Below are 25,277 nucleotides of genomic sequence, written 5' to 3'. Positions count from 1 at the left end.
GGCCAAAGTGGAGCGGAGGCGGGGCGCACGGTGCTACGGCTGAGTGGAAAGAAAGTGGAAAGTGAGAAAATACCTGAATGGACAATCTGGAATAAGTAAGTAGTATTTTTGTGTGGAAAATGTCTTGAAATGCTGCCGGTGGTGATTATGGGCGCATGTGCGCTGCTCTAACAGCGGAGGGAGAGGGGAGGATTTGGGGCGCCGGAGATCTCCGGTTTCCCCAAACAATAGTCGACGGGACGCGATGGTCGCCTTTTTTTTTTGAAACCGCAGGGAAGTTTAGGACCCTCATCGGCCCCATTGTTGTTCTCACCGAGGCCACGTAGCTCTTTGGAGCGTTTTTAAGCGTCTTGGGAACAGTGATGTGTTTGTAAATGTTTATAGAGGAGAAAATGGTTCAGAGGGAGATGCGCATGGAGGGAACACTCGCGTCCAGTTTGATTGTAGGCCGAGGGTTTTGAATTTTCTCCCTGGTGAAGGACTGCTGGGAATTTGAGTGCGTCCATTCATTTACTGCGAGGGCGTCCCGTTTGGAAAAGGAAAGGCGGAAGAAAGGGAGCGAGCATTGGGATAATTTGGCATCAGGACGCGACCGGTGGGGCCTGGGAGTCTCCCATTGTCCTGCCGTACTCCAACACCCTCCTTTTTCCATTTTATAGGTCGCACAACTCTTTATATTCGCCTTACATGCTCCCGGTGCCTCACAGTAAGTTAGCCTTTTGTGCATGTGGAATATTGTTGAATTATTGATGCAGCTTGACTCTTGATCCATGTTACTGCAGCCAGCAGGAAATGTGTCCAAATGGCTTTTGAGTTATTGCGCCGTTCAAATGTTGAAATCCAAACTGAAACTGTGATGTTGATGCAGTAGCAACAGGCCCTGATTTCCTCAGCTGTAGTGAGAGCAGCTGGCTGTATATGTTCTTTATTTATAGTGAGCAAGATAGTTTCTTTGCGAGAAATAAACTGTATACTGCAATAAATACTCAGAGTGATACAAAGTACCACAGTATACTGTAAACTGCTTCCAGTGGGAATGTTGTAGTGATAAAACAGCACATAAAAATACCACAAAGCATCAGAGGGACACTTTAAATAGACTGTAACAGGAAATTTACAGTAATATCACAGTACAGTTAAAGATTTTGTTGACACACATGCATTGAAACCTTATGTGACTATGCATGTTGATGTAGTACATGTACACAATTATCCGGTGTTGCCTAAACCAACTGCTTTCATGTTATGTTTAATCTTTAAGTCATTAAAGTGTCAAGAAATAGTAGAGGTCCCAATCCAGTCCAAGGTGACTTCTAAAAAGTGCTTGTTTAGATGAAAACATGTATTCAATGTCTGACTCAAGAAATAATAGATAGCAGGAAATACAAGCTGTAAAATTATATTATCAGCAAACAGTCGTAACATTTTATACTGGAAGCAAAAAGGCATTATACTCATTCATCTGTTGCCACAACTGTAATGACATCTGGTTAATAACATTGTAGGTGCAAAATAGGTTTGTCAGAGAGCTTAAATATTTATTTTACAATGATATGACACAGAGAAAATATCATAAAGTCATGATTGTCCTGGCAAAAATAACTTCGATTCACTATATTAGCCAGACAATCATTAAAGAAAGCTTAAAATTCTGAAATGACCTTAAAATATACTGGGGTCACTTAACCTTACATGTTGTTTAGAAGCAAATGTTTCAATCCTAAAATGCCAGGTGCTTCCACTATTTGAAACAGCATCAGTTCTTTAAATATGAAATATGCTGATGATTGATGAAGATCTTTTGAGTTCTTTGCAATTGGTGTGTATGCAACCTGTTTTTGCAGTCTCTTTATTGTTTTGCCCAGCTGTAGGGCTGCAACAAACGATAATTTTCGTTGGAAATTGATCGGTCGATTAATTTTTTCAATTTGTCGATTAGTTGTGTGGTCATAAAATGTAAGAAAATGGCGAAAAGTGTGTCCTAAGGCCCAAGATGATGTCATCAAATGTCTTGTTTTATCTATAACACAATGGTATTCAGTGTACTGTCATAGAAGAGCAAAGAAACCAGAAAACATTCAAATTTAAGAAGCCAGAACCAGAGAATTCAGATTTTATTTTTTTTTTTAATTTAAAAAAATACTTGAGTTGATTAGTCAGTGATCAAATTAACTGCCGATTAATCAAAGAGTTGACAACTAAACGATAAATCGTTGCAATTGTACCCAGCAGTCTCTTTGGGTGCAAATGGACACAATATTCACATTTATCCTGATAATGAAAAATCACCACGATTGAGTTATTGAAAGTGTTTTTTTATCTGTGTTAACATCAAAAATCGTCCCATCCCTACCAGAAACTAGTAAGTATGAAAAATGAGTCATCAGTAAATCGATGCCAGTTTAGTTTCTGTCCTTCAACTAGCCAGGTTAACCAAGTATATCAGCTGTAGTGCAAACCTTGATGGCTTTAAAGGTAAAACATCAATTAGGATGTCTCCATTCTCTTTAGGAGGGCTAATGCCCATGCTAACAGTGTGTGGGCTGTTTTCAATGGGTAGAGAACCATTCCTAGTAAAAACTGTTGTCTGATACATCTGTTTATAATTTAGTATAACTTGGTATACTGCTCCTCAAAGGGCATGCTGTTGCTGAGTTTCTCTTGCACTCAGTCTCAGCAGCAGATTTCTCAAAACCTGAGAATATAAAACTGAGACTACATGACTAGACACAACTATAAGGGTAATATTGTTTATGGTTTGGGTGAACTGGCTCTTAAACATGTTTCTCTAACTGGATTTATAATGAAATATATAGGCTCTGCACTGCCTAATGGACCAGAGTCCTGTATCTGAACCACATCTATCTCATCATCTCAGCTCATTGAGCCACTTCCTGTCTCCTCAATACTTTGTTTGGATATGAAGACAGATTGTGTGCAGGGGTCTCTTTGAATCACAGTGCTGAGCAGAGGACAGGGCCTGTTGATTCAACCATGTCCTGCTAGATTTGTACACACACACACACACCTGCTCTGGTTTGCTGGCCATGTGTGCACCAAGGCTGACAGTAGCAGTTGTCTTGTTATTCGCTGGTTTTACTGGTGTTGTCGCAGGCAGCAGTGGGTGGTGGTCAGCCCTGTGTGTGTGTGTGTGTGTGTGTGTGTGTGTGTGTGTGTGTGTGTGGCCCTGGTACAGTGATGAGCCTCTTCCCCTGCTGGACCCTGGGTGTGTGCACGCTTATTTTCACAGTTGGTATATCAGGCCTCAAATGGCTGTTAAATGGAGCTGGTCATTTCAGAGATGGCCCAGATTGTTTCTCCACCCTGACAGCTGCTGTTCCTGTGCCAGCAGCTTGAAATGTTTGATGACAGCTTGATTTCTTTTTGCCTTTGGGAAAATAGATGTTGCAAAAGCCTACATCTGCTTGTTTTGACGCGAGCTTCACATTTACAGCAAAATTCCTGATTGATTTTCATTGCTTTTATAAGTCAGTTTGAATCTTCACTTCTTCAAGGCAGGCTGAGTTAATTTATGTGGCACATGTCTTACAAAAAGCACTGAAGATGGCTTTACAAAGGAGGCATTAGATTTAAAATACAGCCATTAAAAACACCAAATAAAGATTCAGTCAGAGGCAGTGGAAAACAAAAAAATATATATAGCTAAAAAAGTTTAAAAGCTATAAAAAAAAAAGCTAAAATTATGATAAGTGTGAGGTGTTGTTCAAGGGTTTCAATACTGGTGCCAGTGATACCAAAACCAGAACTGCACCCTCAAAAATAGAAACCTTTTTTTCTCCCAAAAAGCTCTTCTTTGAAAAAAAGAGCCAATTTCTTTCCAATTACATGTTTAATTTTGTCTGGACTAAAAGCAGCCGAATAAGAACTATCTTAAAGGTCCAGTGTGTAGGATTTAGTGGCATCTGGCGGTGAGGTTGCAGAACTAAAACTTCTCTGATGTGCCAAGCATGTAGGAGAAATCAGCGTTTAAATGAGGCAATGTCTGATCAAAGATTAAGAATCTGACGAGGCATCCAATGGCAACTTTCAACTAGGGGTCCCTTAAGTGTCTATAAGCATGTCTTATAGATACCACTTAGAGCACTAAGGTCGCGTCCTCTGTAATATATCCAGGAAATTTAATGAGACAAGGAGAAGTTTACATTCTAGGTTTGTACACATCATAAATGTTGGGGTTTTAAGGCTTATTCTGTTATGTAGACTATATTTGACTGCTTTTTTCAAATAAATTGAACCAAAAGGAGCAGAAAACAGTTATCTCTGCTATCAGTTAATGATGGCTATTAAATGGCTTCATACTCCCTTTGGCCCAAGCCACAAAAACATCCAAGAGTGGCACTAGTAGGCATGAAGCCCAAAACCATTACTGTTTAATCTCAGACCACACACCTACACAGATTACTGAGGCGGCCTGTTGTTGGCAGCCCTTTTAATTCAGCCCAGAGGGGAGTGAACAAGGGTCATTTTCTTTTTTTAGAAGTCAGACTTTGACTTTGAGGCAGGCTCGTGAGAAATGAATGAGTTGTGTGTCAAAAAAATAACTAAATCCTGAAATGACCTTAAGAATCACACCACTGTTTGGTTAACAATGGCTGTCCAGGAACAGTAACTGAGTAGGATGAAAATGAACCTGTGTGAAAGATGCTGATCAAAAGCCATAATCAACAGGGTGTGTGTTTTCAGAACAGGCTATAGCGCTCACTTGTGTTCAGATAGACCTTTTATACTCCGTGTGTTAATGTAACTGTAAGGCTGTTACTGAAGTCGTTGAGAAGAGTCCCAGTGAAGCTCATTAAGTAGGCCATAGGACACTGGGATGAATAGGAAACCTTATCCATCTTAACTGGACCACACCTCTGTAGATCAAGTTTACTATCATATTCTTACTAACAGCGTGACAGAGAGACAGATGGGCTCGTCTCAAACTGAAGGTGTATTTTATGTATAGTCAATGGTGTTGTACCTATTGCTGATCAGGGGTAAGGGATACTCCCGAAGAAAGGAACTGTAAGATCCTACAAGTAAAGGCAGTCAGTGGTCATGTTTTATCTCGTTTAATTACAGTAGGGAAACGTGCTTCTTCGCTTTCTTGTTGAGCATTTGATGAATAAATATGAAGCTACAGCCAGCAGCTTGTTAGCTTAGCTTAGCAGAAACGCTGGAAATAGGAGAACAGGGCAAGTCTGGTTCTGTCAAAAGGTAACAAAATCCCACCAGTAGCACCTCTGAAACTCATTAATTAACATGTTATATCACATTTGTGTAGTCTTTACAAAAATAGAAGTATATAAACAATGCGGTGTTTAACTGTGGGGTTATGTGCCGGACTGTGTCTCGGCTGCTGTGTCTCTGGCAATTGATCCTGGCCAAGTAATAGTCCAACACACAGCCCCTACTAGAGATGCACCAATCCAGCTTTTTCAGTTTAGATACCAATCCCGATGCTGTGGCTTGAAGTATCAGCCGATACCCGATACCGATCCGATGCCATGGTTGACCTAAAAAGCTATATACCTTTACATCTAGAACAGAAAGACAAGAGGCATCAGGCATTGATGACTACACAGTTCCTTCCTAAGATAAAATGAAACAAGATAAAACAGATTAATGCAATGATGATCTATTTATTTTTTAACAAAAATAAACAATTATGCAACAGCAGTTGAAATAGTGTGAAATACCTTCGCACAGCAGATTCTCCCCTTCGCTCCATGACGTATGACGTAGCTCGCGTCGCAATAGATTTAAAGGGAAAGGATCGCCTCAGGTGTAGGTTGCAATTTCCGATACCCGATCCATCTATTTTGATGAAATCGGGGCCGATATTCGATCCAGATATCGGATTGGTGCATCCCTAGCCCCTACTTCAGGTGGCAAATTGACATTGTAATACTGTTTTAAGATCTAATGTGATAAATGTGAAATTTAGAAGTGCTACTAGGTGTATTTTGTTATCTTTGGACAAAGGCAGACTAGCTACTTGCCCCCTTTTCCAGTCTTTATGCTAAGCTAAGATAATCTGCTGCTAGCCCCAGTTGCATATTTACCATACAACATGAGAGTGCTATCAATGTTCTCATCTAACTCACAGCAAGATAGTGGATAAGGGTATTTCCCAAAATGTCCCAAGGGACCCCTCAGCGATTGTTAGTTTGATAAAGGGAATTAATAATGGAATTTATGAGAGACAGATTTTTAAAAAGATAGTCAAAATTAAAGCAGACTCAAGGCTCAAGCTCCAAAAACAATGATTCTACATTTCCCATAATGCGACTGTGTCGTATGTCTCATACAAACATCATATTTTTCTCCGTACTCCCGTTTGTCACAAAGACTTCTTGTTTTAAATTTGTGTCGATGCCAAAGTTGAGATAACCCCAATGATATCACTGTGACATCATCAGGGTTGTTTTTGCAGATTCCCCAGAGACACAGAAGACGTTATACAAGTGTTTTCATAGACTTTTATAGTTTTCATAGTACTAACCATGATTAAAAAGCAGATCTTCATGTTTAAATTGGTAGAAAAACATATCCAGTCTGGAAGTCCAGAATCTTTAACTGGTCATTCAGGACTAAAATGTATCATAAGCAGACCAACACTATAAAGAAAATACCATAAACCGGTGTACCTAAAAAAGTAAAGATGAAAGTTTGTAATTTTAGGTTATATCATCCTGCCTGGCAAGGTTATGTGAGGTTTGAGTTGCAAACCAGTTTGTTTGCTCTATTTAAGTTTTTGTCTCTTTTGAAAGACATGAGGTTTCACATAGGCTCCACTTTAGGAGACCACCCTAACCACTGTTCGTATGCTTTTCATACCATATGTGTCTCATTATGTGGATAAGGGGTCAAAGGTCAAACATTGTGACGTCATGTCGTTTCATTCAGCTGAAAGGTCAGTGCTAAATGTTGATGTCAGTCCTTCAGAATGAAAACTGTAAGAGTATCTTTATGAGGCCTCCGTTTTACACTGAAGTTCAGCAGTCCTATAGTCAGAGAGAAATACTCTATTAAACTATCTTCAGTAGCCTCAAAAGTTGAGAATGCAATCACACCACAAGTTCTGTTTGTTTTGACTAAATAATATTTGCATTATTATTCAACACATAATATTGATAGAGTTGTCATAAAGTTGAATTTACTGTATGTTCAATACTCATTGTATTGTGACAAGACATATCACAACTTGCAGTTTTGTTTACCTCACAAGATATATTATATTCTTATCTTTGAGAATGTTGCATCAAAGATACTATACTAGCACTACTGCGCCAATAGTATGATATGGTACACCCTGCAGGTCTTACCTCCCTACTTCATTGTAGAGTGTTGTAAACGTACAGTACTATATATGGTACAAGTTTAATGATTGCTCCTTATTTTGTTGCTTGTTTAGCGGCTAGCTTAATATCTGATATCAACGTGGTACAAGATCATATCAGCCTAATTGCGTTCTCTTTACCCTACAAAAACAGTTAAATAATAACAGTAATAGTATCATTAAGCAAAGAAACACAGGTTTTATATTGGTTTTAACTTCTGATTCATGGTTTCAGGTGTCAGTCTTTTTTAAATTTTTGTTTATCCAGTTGGAAAGTGACTTTGGCAGTACTGCAGTGAAACTAAAATGGTTCAGCACTACAGAGAAAAGAGATCCTGTGTTGCCAGATCTTGTGAGAGCGGGTTGCTGAAACAGAGATATTTCTTAAACAACGTTAATTTTCTCCTGATTTGTCTTTCTGTAAAATACCATTTTAGACGCAGAATGTTAAGATATGTGGCGACTATGTGGTGAAAGACTTGACAATAATCTGCACTCACGTTCTTTGTTCCCATTGGAATGAAGGGACTCATTACTGCTGTTAGTCTCCCAAAAGGGTGACTACCCGTGGCGAACCCACGTGACACAGACACAGGAAATGAATCCAAAGTGGGCCGTCATGGTTTATCAGTGGTCTCTGGCTGTATTTACTAGTCACAGTATAAAAATTCGAGTCAGTATGATGTCCAAAAATGTCTGTGTTTCCAACAGTTCAAAACCCAAAGATATTTAAATTGAGATAACTGAGGATAACTGGATAGCCTAACTTTTCAGAGTAAAGCCTCAGGCAGTACTTTCAACTTTACCCAACCCTAAGGGGGGTTATTCAGCCAATTCAGTAATCCTGCCTCACACAACACAATGTAGAGCAAGACGTCTTAACAAATACTGGCAGAATACCATTACATTTGTTATAGATATTCATGGTCCACAGAGGGTTAATCTTTTATTTTAGGCTTTTCAGGGTAAAATATTCCTTGACCTAAACCTTTAACCATTATTCTGTAACTCAAAAACCATTTGCAAAATGTGCTTGAAACTTATCATATTCATTGTCACCAGAGGATGAATCCTCTTGGCTTTGGTGACCACCCTGATATTAAGCAGGTAATTGTAAGCAGGAACTCTAACAGGGACATTCATACTCCCAAGAGCATTATCTCTTTACATTTTTGACCCGCCTCCAACCACCTGAAAACAAACTGTAACACATAACATACGTCATAATATGAGGTGATGAAACCCTTTTGATTTGACTGACTTGTACTTGCTCTGCCTGACATGTTTGTGTTCCACCTTAAGCAGTCACTGGGGACCTCTCTTCGTGGTCCTTTTAACTGCTCTCTGTAAGGTGTTTTGATACATATAGGGATGGCTTTGGCTATGGTTGTTATACCTAATGAGATAGACATTTAACATGTTTGTACCCCTTAAACTTCTAAAAACATTTAGTGTCACAGAGCATATGGACAGATATATGCAAGTTGTCATGACATGTAAACAAAAACACTATGGCTGCCTTATTGCTCCTGATAGAGACTGCAGTAAATCAGCTGCTGTGATCTGAGTTTGAGAATGACTCTTCTTGCAGTGTAATTGCTTTGAAATATGGACAGTATTACTGTAATTGCCTAATTGCTGTTTTTATGGGGTGGCGGGCTAAACATGGAGGCCAAGTGATAATTCAGATTGTTACTTTGGCCAATGTTTCTCTGTCTGGGAGGACAAGTTCCAGCTAAACTGACACAACCATTAGATAAAAACACTGTTTAGATTTAGTTTATTGCCGGTCTGAAAAATATGTGGTTTGTGCTTTCCCTCAGCATACTGTGTACTTTACTTCACTTAAATCTGCTTCTTCATGTGAGTCTGCAGCGATTATCTGAAGAGCAGATCTCGACTCTTGGCAGTCTTTAAAGTGCTTTTTCAGTATAATGCCATGCAACTGTACAATATCTAAACTGTGTATTTGCTCGTGTTGCGTGACATTCAGAGTCCTCTTCGTTGCAAAGACATATGTGGTCAGCATGAAGCAGTTTACTGCACTTTATATGGCATAAAAGCACAGCACGACTCTGTACATAAGATGCTCATTCCTCTGCCATTACTAAAGATAAAAGCTTGTGATGATACACCAGGAAGAGGCTGTTAGTCATTTGAGTTTTGTGGTTTAGAAAAGGCATGTTGAGGTTTTGCACATGGCTGCAATGATCCAAACGCTTCTCTGGTAAGACTTAGTGGGTTTATTGGTGCTGCATGAGGGGAGCTTCCTCCCTAAGACAGAATATGAATGAAAGATTGTTTTAAAAAAGAGCATGATGAGGACAAATTCACAGAAATCCCACAGACAGTTTCGTTGTTGCGCAGCATTTGGCTTGAAGGGAAGTGGATTTTAAACACAATGGTGTTGATGGAGCAGAAGAAAACACATTAAGTTAAACCAGGACCCCGTACGACAGCGATGGCAGCTAACGTCCCTCTCTATTTCCCACAGAGGTCCAATCAAAGCCAGCGAGCGTCACCCGCCCTTTATCAATTAACCAGCATATGACAGTCCAACATCCGTCATGCCAACACTTTTATTTTGGCGATTTTTCGCCAGCGTGGAGAACAGAGTGGCAGAGGGCGGCGTAAGGTCAGGTTTCCACAGCAACTGTCAACCTCCAATCCCCCTCCAGCTGAACACCCTCTTTCATCGCCATGGCAGCGGAGAGGCCCTGTTTCCCAGGGGACGAGGGGAGTGCGGGAGGGAATGTGAGACGGGGAGAGGGAGGGAGAGGGCAAACAAGTTTTGTGAAAACACAGTAATCCAATATGGCTGCCATTGTGTCCGAGCTAACGGCGGCTAAAGCTGGCTTCTTGGTGAGAGGATATACAGTCGTGTGATGATTAACCTCAGCCAAGACCCGGAAGACAAAGTGATATAAGAACACAGAGCTGAAACTGAAGTGGGTTAATGTGTGTTAGTGTGACTGGGAGGGTCGATCAAAGTACTCTGTGTGCCAGGGTGAGAGGTTTGATTCCCACAGGAGCCAACAGCCACACACATGGACTCTTCATTTAAAGAGTCACTTTACATCATATTTATACAATTAAACTGATTCTGTGCATGTTTGACCAATACGCTGTCCTGAAACCTGATACTGATCCTGATCGTCTTTCAGGGACTATTTTCTATGTCAATATTTCTGTCAGACAATTTCCATACCTGAACTTCCTCATATTTTTGTGATTCCTTTACAGTTTTATTCTGGAGACTTGAAACATTTAGATCATTTTGGCATAATAAAACTAGACATACATACCAGTGCTGAAACAAATGGCCCATGTTTGGAGAAATGCCAAACATTTGCTTGTTCTTGCTCTTCTGATGTGAGGGCTGGCTGCTTTTTTCTGTTTTATATAATTGTAAATTGAATATTTTTGGATTCTGGGCTGTTCTCTGGGGGAAAAGCAATATTAAGATTTCACTTTGTGTTCGGGGAAGTTGTGGTAGTCATTTATTTCTTCATTGTTGATATTTTCTGTACACACAACATCTATTGCACGTCTGTCCGTCCTGGAAGAGGGATCCCTCCCCAGTTGCTCTTCCTGAGGTTTCTAACATTTTTTTTGGGGGGGGGGTTCCTTATCTGCTGTGAGGGTCCTAAGGACAGAGGGATGTCGTATGCTGATTGGACAACATCTAGTAAAAGGCCGGCTTCAGCATAGTATGTGGGCAAACTAAAATAGGTTTGGCATAAAACTGTAATCTGTATCATTAATAAGGCTCTACAGTATCCCCAAAATTATTATTTTTGAATTAATATTTTGACAGATATTGTCGGTGAAGATTCTCATTCATCCAGGTCATGGTAATCGTAAGTGCTTTATCGTAGGCAACTGGACTTGCTTGCGTTTCTTGAAGACGCTTCCCCTCTCATCCAAGAATTTAGAACATTTAGAACTGAAGAAGCCTCTTGGATGAGAGACGAAACGTCTTCAAGAAACACAAGCAAGTCTAGTTGCCTACGATATAGCACTTACGATTTGACAGATATTGCGATATGAGGTTGTAATTTTAGTTGAAATGGCTGTTTTTGCATGTCATTTTCACTGAAAAAAAAGATGATGATGATGATGATGGGATTTTTTTGCAAGTATGTTCCCTTACGTCTGGAATATGATTTGTAGGAGAGGGCTTCTTTGTAACACCACAATGCTTCGTTCATGTCACATAATGGTATGTGGTGAGACATTTTACCTTTATCATAAAAACTGCAGCTCCTGTGATTTGGATATTACACTTGGCCCTGTTGCGATTTTGATAATATTTTGATTATTGTGCAGTCCTGGTAGTTAAGGTTGGTTCACATCAGTCACATAAAGGAGCCCTGTGGAGTTTCCTTGTAAACCAACTAAATGTATGTTTACATTCAGTTTTACTCACCAGGTGTTAAAAGCATCTCCGTCATTGTTTACTAGCATAAGACTTCTTCCTCCCTGCCTTTAGTGGCACATTGAAGCATAAACCTGATTTTATTGCTCATTGATTTTTTTTGAATGCCAGTTATGAAGGAACTGTTTCCAAATGGTGTTTATGTTGTAGATTACACCAAGCCCATAATGCATCATATACAAAGGAAGCTCAGAATAGGCTCTGGAGAGCATTAAGTGTATCTGTCGAGATGGTTTGGTGTGATAGCTGTGAGAAAGACAAGGCAGGAAGCTCACTAAGGAGGGCTTGAAAAATGAGCCTGCCTCTGTATTTTTAGTGATGTTCATTCACTTAGCGTGAATAATTATGACTGATATGCTCACAGTCATTCAAATTGAGTCAGTCACATGCATCATAATCCAGAGTAGAAACAGCTGTCTGTGTTCCACAGCAGATACTGATGTGAAACCGTTCAAAGAATTCCAGTTTTAACCATCACTCTCCCTCTGCCTGTGTCTTTCAGATCACAGCCACCTCAGCTCTCCCCTGCTGCGACTCTCCTACCCACCGTCCTCTCCCACCCCTCTTCTCCTCCTCTCTGTAGCCTCCCCCACTCACCCGCCTCCCTTCTCCTGCTCCCTCCTCATCGGCCTCCAAGATAGATTCCCTCAGGAGTAAGGTTGACCTGCTCAAGCTGCCCCTGGCTCTCACCACCAAGTCCATCTCCGAGCGCAAGAGCCAGCTGGGAGGAGTCGGCGAGCAGCGCGGCACGGGGGGAGGAGGAGGAGGCGGGGCTCGTAAAGCCCGCTCACCGCCGACCCGAGACATGGACAACGAGTCGCAGTACTCGGGCTACTCATACAAGTCCTCACATTCCCGAAGCTCCCGCAAACACAGGTGGGTCTAACAGCGGTGACACAGATGACATCATCAAACAGTTTCTCTTACTCGCATTTTACTAACAACCACTTAATGTATTCAAGTTCTGTCAAGCAGTAAATTTGAAATCTTGTAGAGAAACTAAAGGATTAAGTGTTTGAGACAGTTCTCCCAGCTCTTGCATTTCAAAACCAGTTGTGTTTGATGGAAAACATATCACCACACGCTGCAGCAAGGCTACCTTTCTTAGCTCAAGAGAAGTTGTCTTCGGTGTTTGGTGCTCAGTAACATAACATTAGTTCTTCATGCTTCTCTCCTGCAACTTGATTAGATGCTGTTTGGGTAGAGCACATGTAAGTACTGCAACGCATCCAGTAACGTTGTGTCGTTGTGTGTTTGTCTCCCAGGGATCGGAGGGATCGCCACCGCTCCAAGAGCCGAGACAGCAGCAGTCGTGGAGACAAATCGGTCACCATCCAGACTCCTGGAGAGCCGCTGCTGGATGCAGAGTCAACGCGTGGAGATGAGAGGGTCAGTCACTGCATTTCAACCCTTGTCTGTCTTGTCAGTCAGCTGGGAAAAAGCAGGTGTTGTCCGGTGGTGTGAGTCTTAAAATATTGAAGACATATTACGTTAAGTTTAAAGGCATGTGTTCATTAAAATGGACTGAGGATGTTTGTTTCTAGATGAAGTGAAAGATACGTCTTTCTTTAAATAGTAAAGAGGCATTTGTATTTAAGCTTAACCAACCTGTCACCCTTCTTGGTCTGCCCACAGATGATGTGTATACAGAGCGGTGTGAGGAGGTTAAGGGGTTAATATCTTATATAATATGATCAATTTTAACTTCTTCTTTTATTCAGTTATGTAGTAAAAAGACCAAACATTTAGGTAAAACCTGCAGAGAAGCTCAGATAATCTTGTATTTTTTTCATTTTTCATTTCCTACTTTTTAAATTAAAACTTTGGGGCCCTCTTCTTCAGCTTTTTCACTGTATTGTATTTTTATAGGCAGTGGAATTAAACCCAAAACACACGTGAATCTTTAAATCTGTATCTCTGTCCAACAGGATGATAACTGGGGCGAGACCACCACGGTTGTCACCGGCACCTCAGAACACAGCATCTCAAACGAGGACCTGACCCGCGTCACCAAAGATTTGGAGGAGTCGACACCGCTGGAGTGCAAGCGCTTCATTGGCCCAGCTCTGGGAGGCTGCCTGAGCTTCTTCGCCCTCGTCACGCCTTTAGCCTTCCTCATCCTCCCGCAGGTCCTGTGGCGTGACGCCCTCGAGCCCTGTGGCACGCCCTGCGAAGGCCTGTACGTCTCCTTGGCCTTCAAGCTCCTGGTCTTACTCATCTCCTCCTGGGCGCTGTTCCTCCGGCCTCCTCGTGCCACGCTCCCACGCTTCTTTGTCTTCCGCTGCCTGCTGATGGTACTGGTGTTCCTGTTTGTGGCGTCATACTGGTTGTTTTACGGCGTGCGGGTGCTGGAGCCCAGGGAGAGGGACTACAGGGGGATTGTGGAGTACGCTGCCTCACTGGTGGATGCCCTCCTCTTCATACAGTACCTGGCTCTGGTGCTGCTGGAAGTCCGACACCTGCAGCCGGCCTTTTGCCTCAAGGTGGTCCGGAGCACGGATGGAGCGAGCAAGTTCTACAACGTGGGCCACCTCAGGTCAGTGAGACAATGGCAAACATAATGATAAAGGTTTTTTTACAAAGATACTTTTGTTACTGTACAGAGATGAAAGTAGAGTTGATTTAAAAACATTAGATATCCATTTGGGACAAAATAAGATCAGGCTACAGTTTGTTTTGACAGTGAAAGACAACCAGATACATGTATAACAAAATATTCTGTGCTCTGAGTTCCACTTTTGAGCTTTTCTGAGCTATTAAAAACATCTTATTGTCTTTTCTTAGTTAAGCTTCAGTTAGCTGCTGAGGCCCTATTAACTCCCAGCTCTTTAGTGCAATACTCATAGTTTTTCTGTGCTGGGATACTTGGCCTCAAATTTGCTGTCTGTCAATCTGAGTAAACACAGAAATGTCAGAATATGCTAAATATATGCAGGAAAACTTAATGGTGATCTTAAATTGCGTCCCTCTTCAAGTCAGAGCCTGAAGATCAGATAATAAAGTAACATCTACTTTAAGGCCCTTGTCATGCCAGCTAATAATTTGACTTAGTAGTGCATATTCCCAAATTAATTTTAAATTCTTCTGGGGTCCTGGGGCAGCTGTCTCAATACAGGTAATAATGGTTTGAGGTGTGTATTTGGGTTTAAAAAACGCTTTCACCAAATGGATGATAAGGAAATTAAGTTACTTTAACTATAACCAGACTAAATGAGCCCTTGCTGGCTCTTGGGTCATGACAAATATGAGAGACACACACTTCTTAAGGATTAAACAAGGAAATGATGTGTGAGAATGTTATAGAATGTACGAAAGAGCATAAAAAATAAACTACGGTTGCCACATCACCAGGGACGGTGCCTGTTGGAGAGAGAGAGAAAATGAGTAGCAGAGCCATTTATAACGTTGCCCAAGTGCCACCAGAAGGCTCTGATTACTAACTCTTCCCACAATCAATCAGTACACCACACAGACACTGCTGACTAATGGGTGGGGTTGTTACATTATAACCTGAGTTCACTTTTTTACAATATCTGAACAAATTCACTCACTGCTTAGATGGAAGAATATCCTTATTTGGAAACTGGTGTGCTATTAACTGTTTGTCATATCCTGTCCTTGTTCAGTCTGCAGCTGATGTCAGACCTGTACTTTCTGTAGCACTGATGATTGACACACTGTGTTTTAGTATCCAGCGGGCAGCTGTCTGGGTGTTGGACCGTTATTACAGCGACTTCTCCGTCTACAACCCTGCCCTGCTCAACCTGCCCAAGTCCATCCTGTCCAAGAAGATGACCGGCTTCAAGGTTTACTCTCTGGACGGTAAGTACAGCTCTGACGCCTGTTGTCTAATCCATGACTCCAGCTTTTGTATTCACTGTCATTTATTAGTCAGCACTAGATGACACATCCAGTGACATATGACGTTAAACCTTAAAGCAGCTGATGGTCATTTGTTATCATTTTCTTAGCAGCTCTTCCTTGACTGTGACACTTCAAATGTGAACATTATTTTACTCTTTCTCTCACCTGAATATGAACATCAGCTTATTACCTGAGATGCACTCCGCTCATCCCCCTCCTCCCTCTGTTTGTGCTGTCTTGTAGAAAACCCCACCAATAACTCCACAGGTCAGTCCCGGGCCATGATTGCAGCAGCTGCCCGGAGGAGAGACAACTCCCACAATGAGTTCTACTATGAGGAGGCCGAGATGGACCGCAGGGTCCGCAAACGCAAGGCCAGGTCAGACAGAAAATACTTACAACACCTGGTGTTATCTGACAGCAGGGGAGTTATCATGATGTGTGATTTATTGGAGCAGTAAACAAGAAGCAGATAGTAACAATGCACAGAGAGAGACTTTGGCTGAACTTTCAATATATGATTTGTTTTTTTGTCTGAACCCAGTTTCACCTTAATGTCAGATCAGTGGGCGCACTGGAAGGTTTAGGAGTTGAGGAAAGTAGGGGAGCTTATTGCAACATGGAGTTTGTTTGCCAGTACACAAAAATGATTTATGTTTTGGCTCGGGCTAATAATTTGCGTTTCAATTTGTCGTCTTGCCTTACACATGAATCAAACTTTTATGGTTACTTGGAAAGTTAGAAAGGGCAGCAGATACATCAGCAGCTTGGCTGATAATATCAGCCAATATTAGCGAAGCACAAACATACTGGCATCGCCTTATATTAGCTATGAAAAAGGCTTGTCAGTTTGCTGAGGATCTGCTGGGTAAGTCTTGGGTCTGCCTGCATTACAGCACAGACAGATAATAATAATTGATCCTTTTAATATTTCCTATAATGTTTTCATGTTCATCAGAGCACAGCCAGCTGTTGACTCTCCTAATCATGATGCTTGTAACCAACCCTCTAGGTTGGTTGTAGCGGTGGAAGAGGCCTTCACACACATCAAGCGCCTCCACGAAGACGAGGTGGCCTCGTCCCCCAAACACCCGAGGGAGGTGATGGATCCTCGGGAAGCGGCTCAAGCCATTTTTGCCCCGATGGCCCGAGCCATGCAGAAATACCTGAGAACCACCAGGCAGCAGGCCTTCCACAGCATGGAGAGCATCCTCACACACCTGCAGTTCTGCATCACACACAACATGACGCCCAAGGTAAAAGACTGTGATCACAGTGACAAGAAAATCTTAACTTACCTGACTGAACGTTTATATTCTTCAGTTTGAGAACTTTCCATTCTGTAGTGACACGCACACATTGCACATACTGTCTTTGACATTGTTTTACATTCAATGTATTTAAATTTGACTTTTTGTTTTGTAATACAGCAACAAAAATATTTTACTATTAGAAAATGTTTTCCAGTGTTTTATTTCTGATAATTAATCCCCTACTTCCCCCTCGTCAGGCTTTCCTAGAGCGTTACCTCTCCCCCGGCCCCACCATGCAGTACCAGCAGCAGAACGGCAGAGGGCGCCAGTGGACTCTAGTGAGCGAGGAGCCGGTGACCTCAGCCCTGCGTCAGGGTCTAGTGTTCTCCCTGCGACGCCTGGACTTCTCCTTGGTGGTCACAGTGACACCGCTCCCCTTCCTGCGGCTCGGGGAGGAGTTCATCGACCCAAAGAGCCACAAGTTCGTCATGAGGCTGCAGTCTGAGACCTCGGTGTGACGGCATCTCCTCGAGAGTCTTCTTGTTTCCCACGCTGTCCTCTCTCCATGCTCACTCCTGCTGGATCACTGATGTGGCGGGACATGTGGAGGCCATGTGGTCCACTCCCATCCAATCATTTCTTGTCTGTGACAAAGAAAGCATTCAAAGAGAATCCTCCTCGTGTGTTATGATCATCACAGATGCTCTGATATCAAACTGTGATCAGCTCAACGATTGTTCAAACCTGGAATTAAACCGATGCCTTGACTTTTTCTCTTTCTGTGTTGTAAAACTCTTTGTCTTTACAACATGCCGTAAAAAAAAAAAAAGAAAACTTTCTGAAAGGGGACTTTTTGTCTTTTTGCCTCTTCTGTTGCTGTAACCACTGGACTACTTTACTGTGCTGACTCAACACCAGAGGAGGGGGATTACATCACACTTGTCACTTCCTCTTCCTTGTGTCTTAAAAACAGACTAACTGGAGCTCAGCTCTGACTGCAACGCTGGTGTACCACTGCCTTTTGGTTCCCTGTCAGTTTATTGTTTTGTTTAAGATGACAAGGACTGTTTTTATATAGAAAGGTGTGACTTTTTTTTCTTTTTTTTTTTTTTACTTACAGAATGTAGCATTATGTGCTTTGAATTAACACGTGGCTTCTCTGTGGCCTGAAGGCCAAAATGTCTTTTTATCTGACTGTAAAAAAAAAAAAAATGGAAGAACATTCCTAAGCTACTCCAGACTCTGTATATTCATGATTGTCTAAATATGCAGGTTTTGTATTATTCTACACTGGCATTTTTACTATTCATTTTACAGTTTTAGTAAGAGGACTAAACAAAGACCCCATTTATACCTCTTGTTGTCATGCAGTCTGTACCTGCATGATATCTTACCTGGATAATAATGTTAAAGCAAAAGCATGGAGGTGTTCTGAATTTTTATTATCAACAAATCCCACAAAAAGGCCAGAAAAGCAAAAGAGTTAGAATACTTTAAAAATCCCCCTGTCTTGAAGACCATTTGTTAAAAACCATATACTTTCATTTAACAACAACTGTAGGAAAAAATGATGCATATAGTGGGCACTATTTTTAGTCGCTGACTAATTTGTGCTACTGAGTATTTATGTCTCAGGAAGTTTTGTACGATTGCATCAAAATTAAATACAGTGCCCATGTTCATATAAGGAGGGGCATCTCACCCACTGCAATGGTGTGACTCACTGATGATGTGTTCTTAATAATTTTCATAGAGAATTCGTTTGAAGGATCAACTCATCATTTATGACAATCTCGAAAAAACAAGACAGTCTCCGAACTTGTCTTTTAATGTAAGTTGTAAATGCATGCAGGACAAATTGTGCTCAGAAGTGCTATCTACCACTGCATCGGCTAGACCATATCTGGAGGATGTGGCAGCTTTACCATGTTTTAAAGAGAAAAAAAAAGACCCATTAAGTTGAAAGGTCACTGAAACACCTCAATTTCCTGTTGTCCTAAGCTGCTTGGGGAAAACTGACAGATGATCACTCAAATTGTGAAGCAAAAATAGAGCATTCTCAACCCAAGGTCCAACTTACTTGTTTTTTCGAAGCTTTCAACCACATCTCGGGGCCTTCATCAGTGGATGGAGTTGCTTAGTTGTGACTGTGATACATGTCATAAAATAAAATATTTCAGACGGTAGAAAGGGTAAAAAGTATCACACACCAGAAAACAAAGTCGTATTATGAAAGGCAGTGGTTAATAGATACCGATGAAGTGTTGATTAGAAAAACATATTAAGATCTCCACAGTCTCCATTTTTTAGCCTTTTTCGTGCCATGAGATGTTGTTTAAAGCTATGCAAATGACAAGGAGTTGGACCTTGGCATAAGAATTTTTTAATGTTTTTTTTTCTTGACCTTGAACACACCATGTTTGTTGATTTAACTGAGTCAAGGAAAACACGTACTAAAGCCACGTGTAAATGCAAAACCCTGTTATCAGATGTCATCATCCAGGTACAGATCCCATGTTAATACCAGGTGTAAATGGTCTTTTCCAGGCTTTTTAATAATGTACACGTAAGGAATTCAGTCCTGAACAGGCAGCTGTAGTTAAACTACAAGCTGACTTCTATGTTATTTTTTATTTTTTAATGCATTTCAACAAAAATCCCAAACCAGACGTGTGATTGTAACTCTTCTCTGCAGCTCCTCTGCAGCAGTAGCATATCACCGCCTCGCCTTGTGCCACGAGCTGAAACAAGCACAGTGAAACATACCGCCTCCATCCGACAGCCTTACTCTCCAGATGCGGAGGACCAACGGTGGGGCACATCTGTCCTCGCACTGACTCCTTCTCCTCCAGGTCCCGAAACTTACTGTAACGCTGAAGCTTGCCTGATGTTGAGACTTGAGCCGATCTGTTTCTGCCTTCAGTTTGTTGAGCCACAACACGGCTGACTGTTTGCTTTTCTTTCCAGGTTCCAAAAGCCCTTTACATTTCTAAAAAAAAAAAATATCCAAATACAAGGTCCTAGTGTATGACATTTCATCCAATGCAGATTTTTTTAAAATGCATGTTAGATTTATTTTGGGCTCCAAAACTTTTTTATAATAACTTGTTTTCTATTATTTTGAAGGTGCCTAAGTTATGATAATGCAATTTTCCGAATGTTTTTACTTTTGAAAAACAAGAGGCTTGTAAAAAAACAATTTGTAGATTTGTCTTGTATTTTCTTCCTTTTGGTAACTGTAGCTTGTATAGTGTGTTAGGCCTTTTTCCATTATTAAACCATTTATTCCTTCTATGTCTTCCTTTTGTTGCTTATTTTGGAGCGTGGGAGGTCGATGGAGGTAAAGCCATCTTTGAAAAAAAAAATGGCTTAGAGGGACAGTTCACCTCAAAATCAAAAACACATATTTGTCTTCTGACCTTTAGTGCTGTTTATTAGTCTAGATTGTTTCGGTGTGAGCTGCAGAGTATTCGAGATATCACCAAGCACAACTCAGCGAGCTAACGTTACAGCTCAGCTGATTAGGACAGCATTAATGTTTGCACCTCACACTGTCACGAGCACAAGCCTGTCATTCATGAGTAGATGCCCACTTCCTCCTGTGAGATGATGTGGTTAGCAGGTGTAGTTCAGTAGAAAGAAAATAGTTCCTACATGAAACTGCTCACAACAAGGGCTGTGGATTATCCTGAGTGCACCACAAGCTGAGTGCCATCAAGGTCCATTATACTGGAGAGAAGACAGGCATCTCTACGGCCGATATCTCCAACACTCGGCAACTCACACCGAAACAATCTAAACTGATATAAAGGACTGAAGGTAAGACTAAAAATATATATTTTTGATTGTGGGGTGAACTGTTCCTTTAAGTCTTTGAAGTGGAAGAACACGCAGGAGCTGATTACATGTATGTTAACTCTATTTTGACGCTTGTGGTTTTGTGACTTGGTTCCAAATAGATTTTTCTTTCTGATTAAGTGTGTTGGTTCTTATGAATCGTGTTAAAAGCACTGTGTCACTGTATTTGCGCAATTTTAACCAAATAAACGCAGAGTGTTTTTCACAAGAGGAGTAGAGGAACTGCTGTGAAGTGAGGATGGCAGTGTGGTAGGCGTGTGGTTTCACAGCTTCAAAAAGACGGACAGAGAGCCCCGGACTTCCTGTTCACTGCTGCTCAAAGAGCTCGCTTCACAGGGCTTTTTTTGAAAGATCTCGCTGACAGCCGACAAGGAAGCAACAAAAACCGACCCTCTTATCTCATCTCCAATCCTGCTGGTAAGATGGCACAAGTATTGGTATTGCTGCCTCTCTGATGATCAGTCTGCACCAGTGAGGATTAGTCAATGTCATGGGGGCATTTCCAAGATACCTGTGGCACTGAAAAGTCTTAGTTTAACAGTAGATAGATGAGGTGGCATCAGGATTTATTTCTGCTGGAGGTGATGATGAATGATGAGGATGATGTTATGAAGATATTGAATATGTTCTCTGTGCTCAGTGACCATTGGAGAGATGACCGTATGTTACATCCTGGATGGGATTCTAATCCTTTATGGCATCATTCTCACCGTCTTATACTGCAGACTGAGGGTAAGACAAACAGGAACAACACATACATACACACACACGTACACATACACACAACCATGATGAGTGTAAGCAAGTGTAGAACTGTTCCTTATGCTTGTGTCAACATTATTCAGAATTATAATGTTGACAAAAATGTGATTATTGGCAATATTTTAAGAGTGTTGTTCAAAAATTCTCTATATTTTGGGAAGAAAAAATCTTGAGTGTTCCACCAGCTTTTAAAAATACAGATTATTCTGCCGTAAGTGATCCCAACTTGCTTGATATTTTCGCTTATTCATGTTTTTACTTTAATGCTAAGGCTGGACAATATGGAGAAAATAAAATATCACAATATTTTTGATCAAATACCTCAACATCAGTATTGCGGAAGCATTGTAGGGTTGACTATTGGTGCTTTTACTGAATTTACAGTAAGATCTGTGATAAATAATTATCAGAAATGTGGACATAATGACTGAGTAAAGGCAAACAATAGAACAGCTAGAACAGTCAAGTAAGTTTAGAAAATTACATTGATGTACTGTAATGCAGCCTGCGAAACAGGAAAAGGCAACACCATATTACGATATGCAATATCTAAGACGGTATCTAGTATCTGTGTCTATCATGTCACGATACTGATATAATATTGATATATTGCCCAGCCCTATTTCATGTTGTAGCAATGTATCTGACAACTTTCTTCAGTCGTCCTCTCATTTTAGAAGCAATCCCTTCATATTGTCTTGAATATTTCAGCACTTTTACCAATTATATCTCACACTTTGGAGTCTGATTTACACCCCCTGATTAATATTCTGTAAATAAACTCAATAATATTTGCTTTCTGGTTTGTTCTTGACAGATGAGTTCGTCTGACAAAGAACCTCCCAATCCCGCTGAGGTAAAATTAAAGTTCTTTATCATTGAGGAAAAAAAGGAAAGTTCTGATTCTGTGAAATGTGCTGGGAATTTTTTTTTTCTTTAATGCTTTGGTATTTCACCCTCAAAAGCAGTAGTTCTGCTAAAGCCAACCTCAGCCTATCATTTCCTGTAAGCTTGAGCTGACCACCAACCTACATTATTTATACTCCGAACACACTCACAGTTTCCACCAGTGTTTCTTCATACAAAACACTGTGTCAGATCCCACTTCCTGCTAAATGTTACATGCATGCAAAATGACACTTTATTCTTGATCCTAAAAGCTTACAATGAATAAAACAATCCACACCCATGTGGATTTAAAAAGACAGACTAAAAGGTGGAACTACATATTTCACACATCTGACAGTCAGTTGTGTTTGTTAAGAAATGTTTCTTCCTGTAGCAACACATGATAATTCCTTTGAACTGTTTTTGTCCCACAGAAGAAGCCCGCTGAGGGAGGCATCTATGCGGTGAGACTTCTCATTCTAATGATTAAAAAGACATTTAAAAAGGCACAGGAAGGAAAACTGACAGCTCAAAGCACAGTGGATGGTAAAGGACTTTTTGTTTTTTAATTCACCTACCTGGCTGTCAGAAAAGAAACGTAGACTCAGCGCAGGAAATACTCACAACATTGTTTTGGAGAGATGTTTATTTGCTTCTCACTAGTGTTGTATGTGTGTGTATCCTGCAGGGTCTTACCTCTCACAGCACTGATACCTATGAGACCATTAAAATGGATAAAAAACCAGTCGTCTGATCGATGGAGGATTTGGCGCAGAGAGGACGCTGAGCACAAAAACAAAGCTTTAAACTGTATATTACATTGTATGTTAAGAGTTTCTACATTCCTTTCCTTTTGTAAAATATAACTTTTATTTCTAAACTTTGCATGTATTAAATGTTAAACTAAGCTAATTTAACAGTTTACTAACAGAAGCTAAGTAAGTGTGTATTCACTGCACATCATTCTGTGTTTCACAGCTGGTTTCACCCAAGTTACGAAAAAAGAGAAGTTTAAATTTATCTTTTGTTTCGGTTCATGTGTTCCCTTTTTGCTGAATTAAGGAGTGCTTTTACTTCACTTTATGTGAAAATCTAGGAGTGCAACATATAATTATTTTTTTATCAGCAATTAATCTGCTAATAATCTATATTATATATAAATTAATCAAATGCCCATGATGATTTCTTAAAGGCCAAAGGTCCAGATTGAAGGATTTAGAGGCATCTATTGGTGATGTTGCAGAACTGAAACTCCTCCTGTGTGGGATACTTGCAATGGCCAACAGAGAAATGGAAAAACACGAGCGGGCCTTTGCAGAGGCAGTGTCTTTTTTTTTGTTGTTGTTGTTGTTTTGTTGGTCTGGGCTACTGTAGAATACTCAAGGATTCTTATTTCAGGTTATTTTAAACTAATGAAAACATTCCAGTAGATGCCCCTAAATCCTACACACTGGACCTTTAATTGTTATAGATTTCTGTGATATGCTGTATGTTTATTGCAGAATCCATAAATACATGAACATTGTATGTTACATGTTAATTTTGTTACCTTTTGTCTTATCATCTCAATTTTTGGAGGAAATTTAACACCATACTTTCAGTGTTCAGTGTTCTGTGACAATAAATACATGTATAACAGCAGAAGTATAACAGCACCAGAGGGCAATCACACCCTTTCACTGTACAATCCTGTTTTTTCTTCCTTCAGTCCTCACTCAGAGTCTCACCTGCTTATTTACATGGAAACATAACTGGAAATGTATTCAAAACAGATTCGTAACAGCCCATGCAGTCTGTACCTGTGTACTGTTTCCCCTCAGGCTCTTCACAATGACACAAGAAACTCACTCACTCATCCAGCCGTCTGTTGCAACTTAACCATTTTAACTTCCAAAACAAAAGATAACCTACTCAGATTGGGGTCACAGCTGCAATTTACAGTAGGGAGCTATTTTTTAAACCTATATGTTTGCTTGGTTCTTGTTCATATTATCATTGATTCCCATTAAACATGACAATGTCAGAGAAGTGATTTCTTTCAGGTGACAATACAATAAATATATCAGAGTACATCTTTTTTTGGCTTGAGTGTTTTTTAACTGGTGTTTTATAAATGGACTTTTCATGTAACAGTGCAGAAGTCAACACAGATTCATTGTAAGTATTACGATGATGATGACTCAGGGTGAGTAAGGTAATGAATGCAGCAGGGGTTTTTCCACATCAACATGCTGCATAATACAGTTTTGGTAAAATGTGTCTGTACATCCAAACTGTGCATCCATAATGAATGTTGCTGTCGCTGTCAGGTGTTGTAGCTGCAGGCTGTCGCCATCTTAAGTCAACTGATAAACAGCTGAAACAACAGGTGCATCTTTTTGTCAGAGATAAACAGTCAGGTTGTTTTGGAAAAACTGGATCATTTGGAATTCCGCACAAAATTGTGCTGCGTTCAAGTGTTACTGGAGAATTCAAGCTTGTGTATGTGAATTGTTGGCACCACGTGATGTGTTAAGAAATGGGGAAAACCACTTCAGCCATTTTTCAGCCAAACATTTTTGGAGAATTTTGGAGATATCTTATACCAAAAGCACTGCCTATTTTACTTAACAGTAACAAGTTTTACAATGACAAATTGGCTTAAAATTTCTGTCTCTGATTTTTTTGGCTATTGAAATGTCCACTATAAAATAAAGCATCTCCTAAGTCTACTGATAATGACAGCATTTTTTTGGGGGGGCTTTTATGCTCTCTCAGTTTGTGCTATTTTAGTATATATTTCCAGTGTAGCCTGATGGAAGGTTCAAAGCTGCACAAGTCACTCAGAAAGCAAAGATATACGCCCAAGCCTGAGCTCAGGACATAGTGC

General features: G+C 40.6%; 2 protein-coding genes across 3 annotated transcripts; both read left to right on the top strand.

Moving 5' to 3' along the window:
* Positions 1-20,191, top strand: LOC125901982 (vang-like protein 2). Of its 2 annotated transcripts, none has more exons than XM_049598049.1 (8): positions 1-95; positions 12,286-12,659; positions 13,049-13,172; positions 13,712-14,319; positions 15,472-15,605; positions 15,891-16,026; positions 16,660-16,903; positions 17,158-20,191. In XM_049598049.1, the coding sequence occupies exons 2-8, from the start codon at positions 12,589-12,591 to the stop codon at positions 17,416-17,418; spliced, it is 1,578 nt and encodes a 525-aa protein (XP_049454006.1). In that variant the 5' UTR covers positions 1-95; positions 12,286-12,588; the 3' UTR covers positions 17,419-20,191. The 2 variants fall into 2 exon arrangements, with proteins under 2 accessions (XP_049454006.1, XP_049454004.1); XM_049598047.1 differs by lacking the exon at positions 1-95 and adding an exon at positions 120-706.
* fcer1gl (Fc receptor, IgE, high affinity I, gamma polypeptide like) lies at positions 19,696-24,480 on the top strand. The gene is made up of 6 exons (XM_049598059.1): positions 19,696-19,711; positions 20,996-21,175; positions 21,399-21,490; positions 22,338-22,376; positions 22,843-22,872; positions 23,097-24,480. Exons 1-6 carry the CDS (start codon positions 19,696-19,698, stop codon positions 23,160-23,162), a joined length of 423 nt encoding a protein of 140 aa, XP_049454016.1. The 3' UTR covers positions 23,163-24,480.
* The last annotated feature ends 797 nt before the right edge of the window (positions 24,481-25,277 follow it).

The sequence above is a fragment of the Epinephelus fuscoguttatus genome, linkage group LG15 (genome assembly GCF_011397635.1).
Source record: "Epinephelus fuscoguttatus linkage group LG15, E.fuscoguttatus.final_Chr_v1".
NCBI classification, from domain to species: Eukaryota; Metazoa; Chordata; class Actinopteri; order Perciformes; family Serranidae; genus Epinephelus; species Epinephelus fuscoguttatus.
This window is presented reverse-complemented; position numbering and strand designations above follow the sequence as displayed.

Excerpts from the sequence above, each read along its gene's own strand:
- LOC125901982 (XM_049598049.1), top strand. The coding sequence starts at position 12,589 with ATGGACAACGAGTCGCAGTACTCGGGCTACTCATACAAGTCCTCACAT. Across the intron at positions 12,660-13,048 it reads CGAAGCTCCCGCAAACACAG|GGATCGGAGGGATCGCCACC; the intron begins GTGGGTCTAACA and ends TTTGTCTCCCAG. Across the intron at positions 13,173-13,711 it reads CAACGCGTGGAGATGAGAGG|GATGATAACTGGGGCGAGAC; the intron begins GTCAGTCACTGC and ends TCTGTCCAACAG.
- fcer1gl (XM_049598059.1), top strand. Across the intron at positions 21,176-21,398 it reads TCTCATCTCCAATCCTGCTG|TGACCATTGGAGAGATGACC; the intron begins GTAAGATGGCAC and ends CTCTGTGCTCAG. Across the intron at positions 22,873-23,096 it reads CTGAGGGAGGCATCTATGCG|GGTCTTACCTCTCACAGCAC; the intron begins GTGAGACTTCTC and ends TGTATCCTGCAG.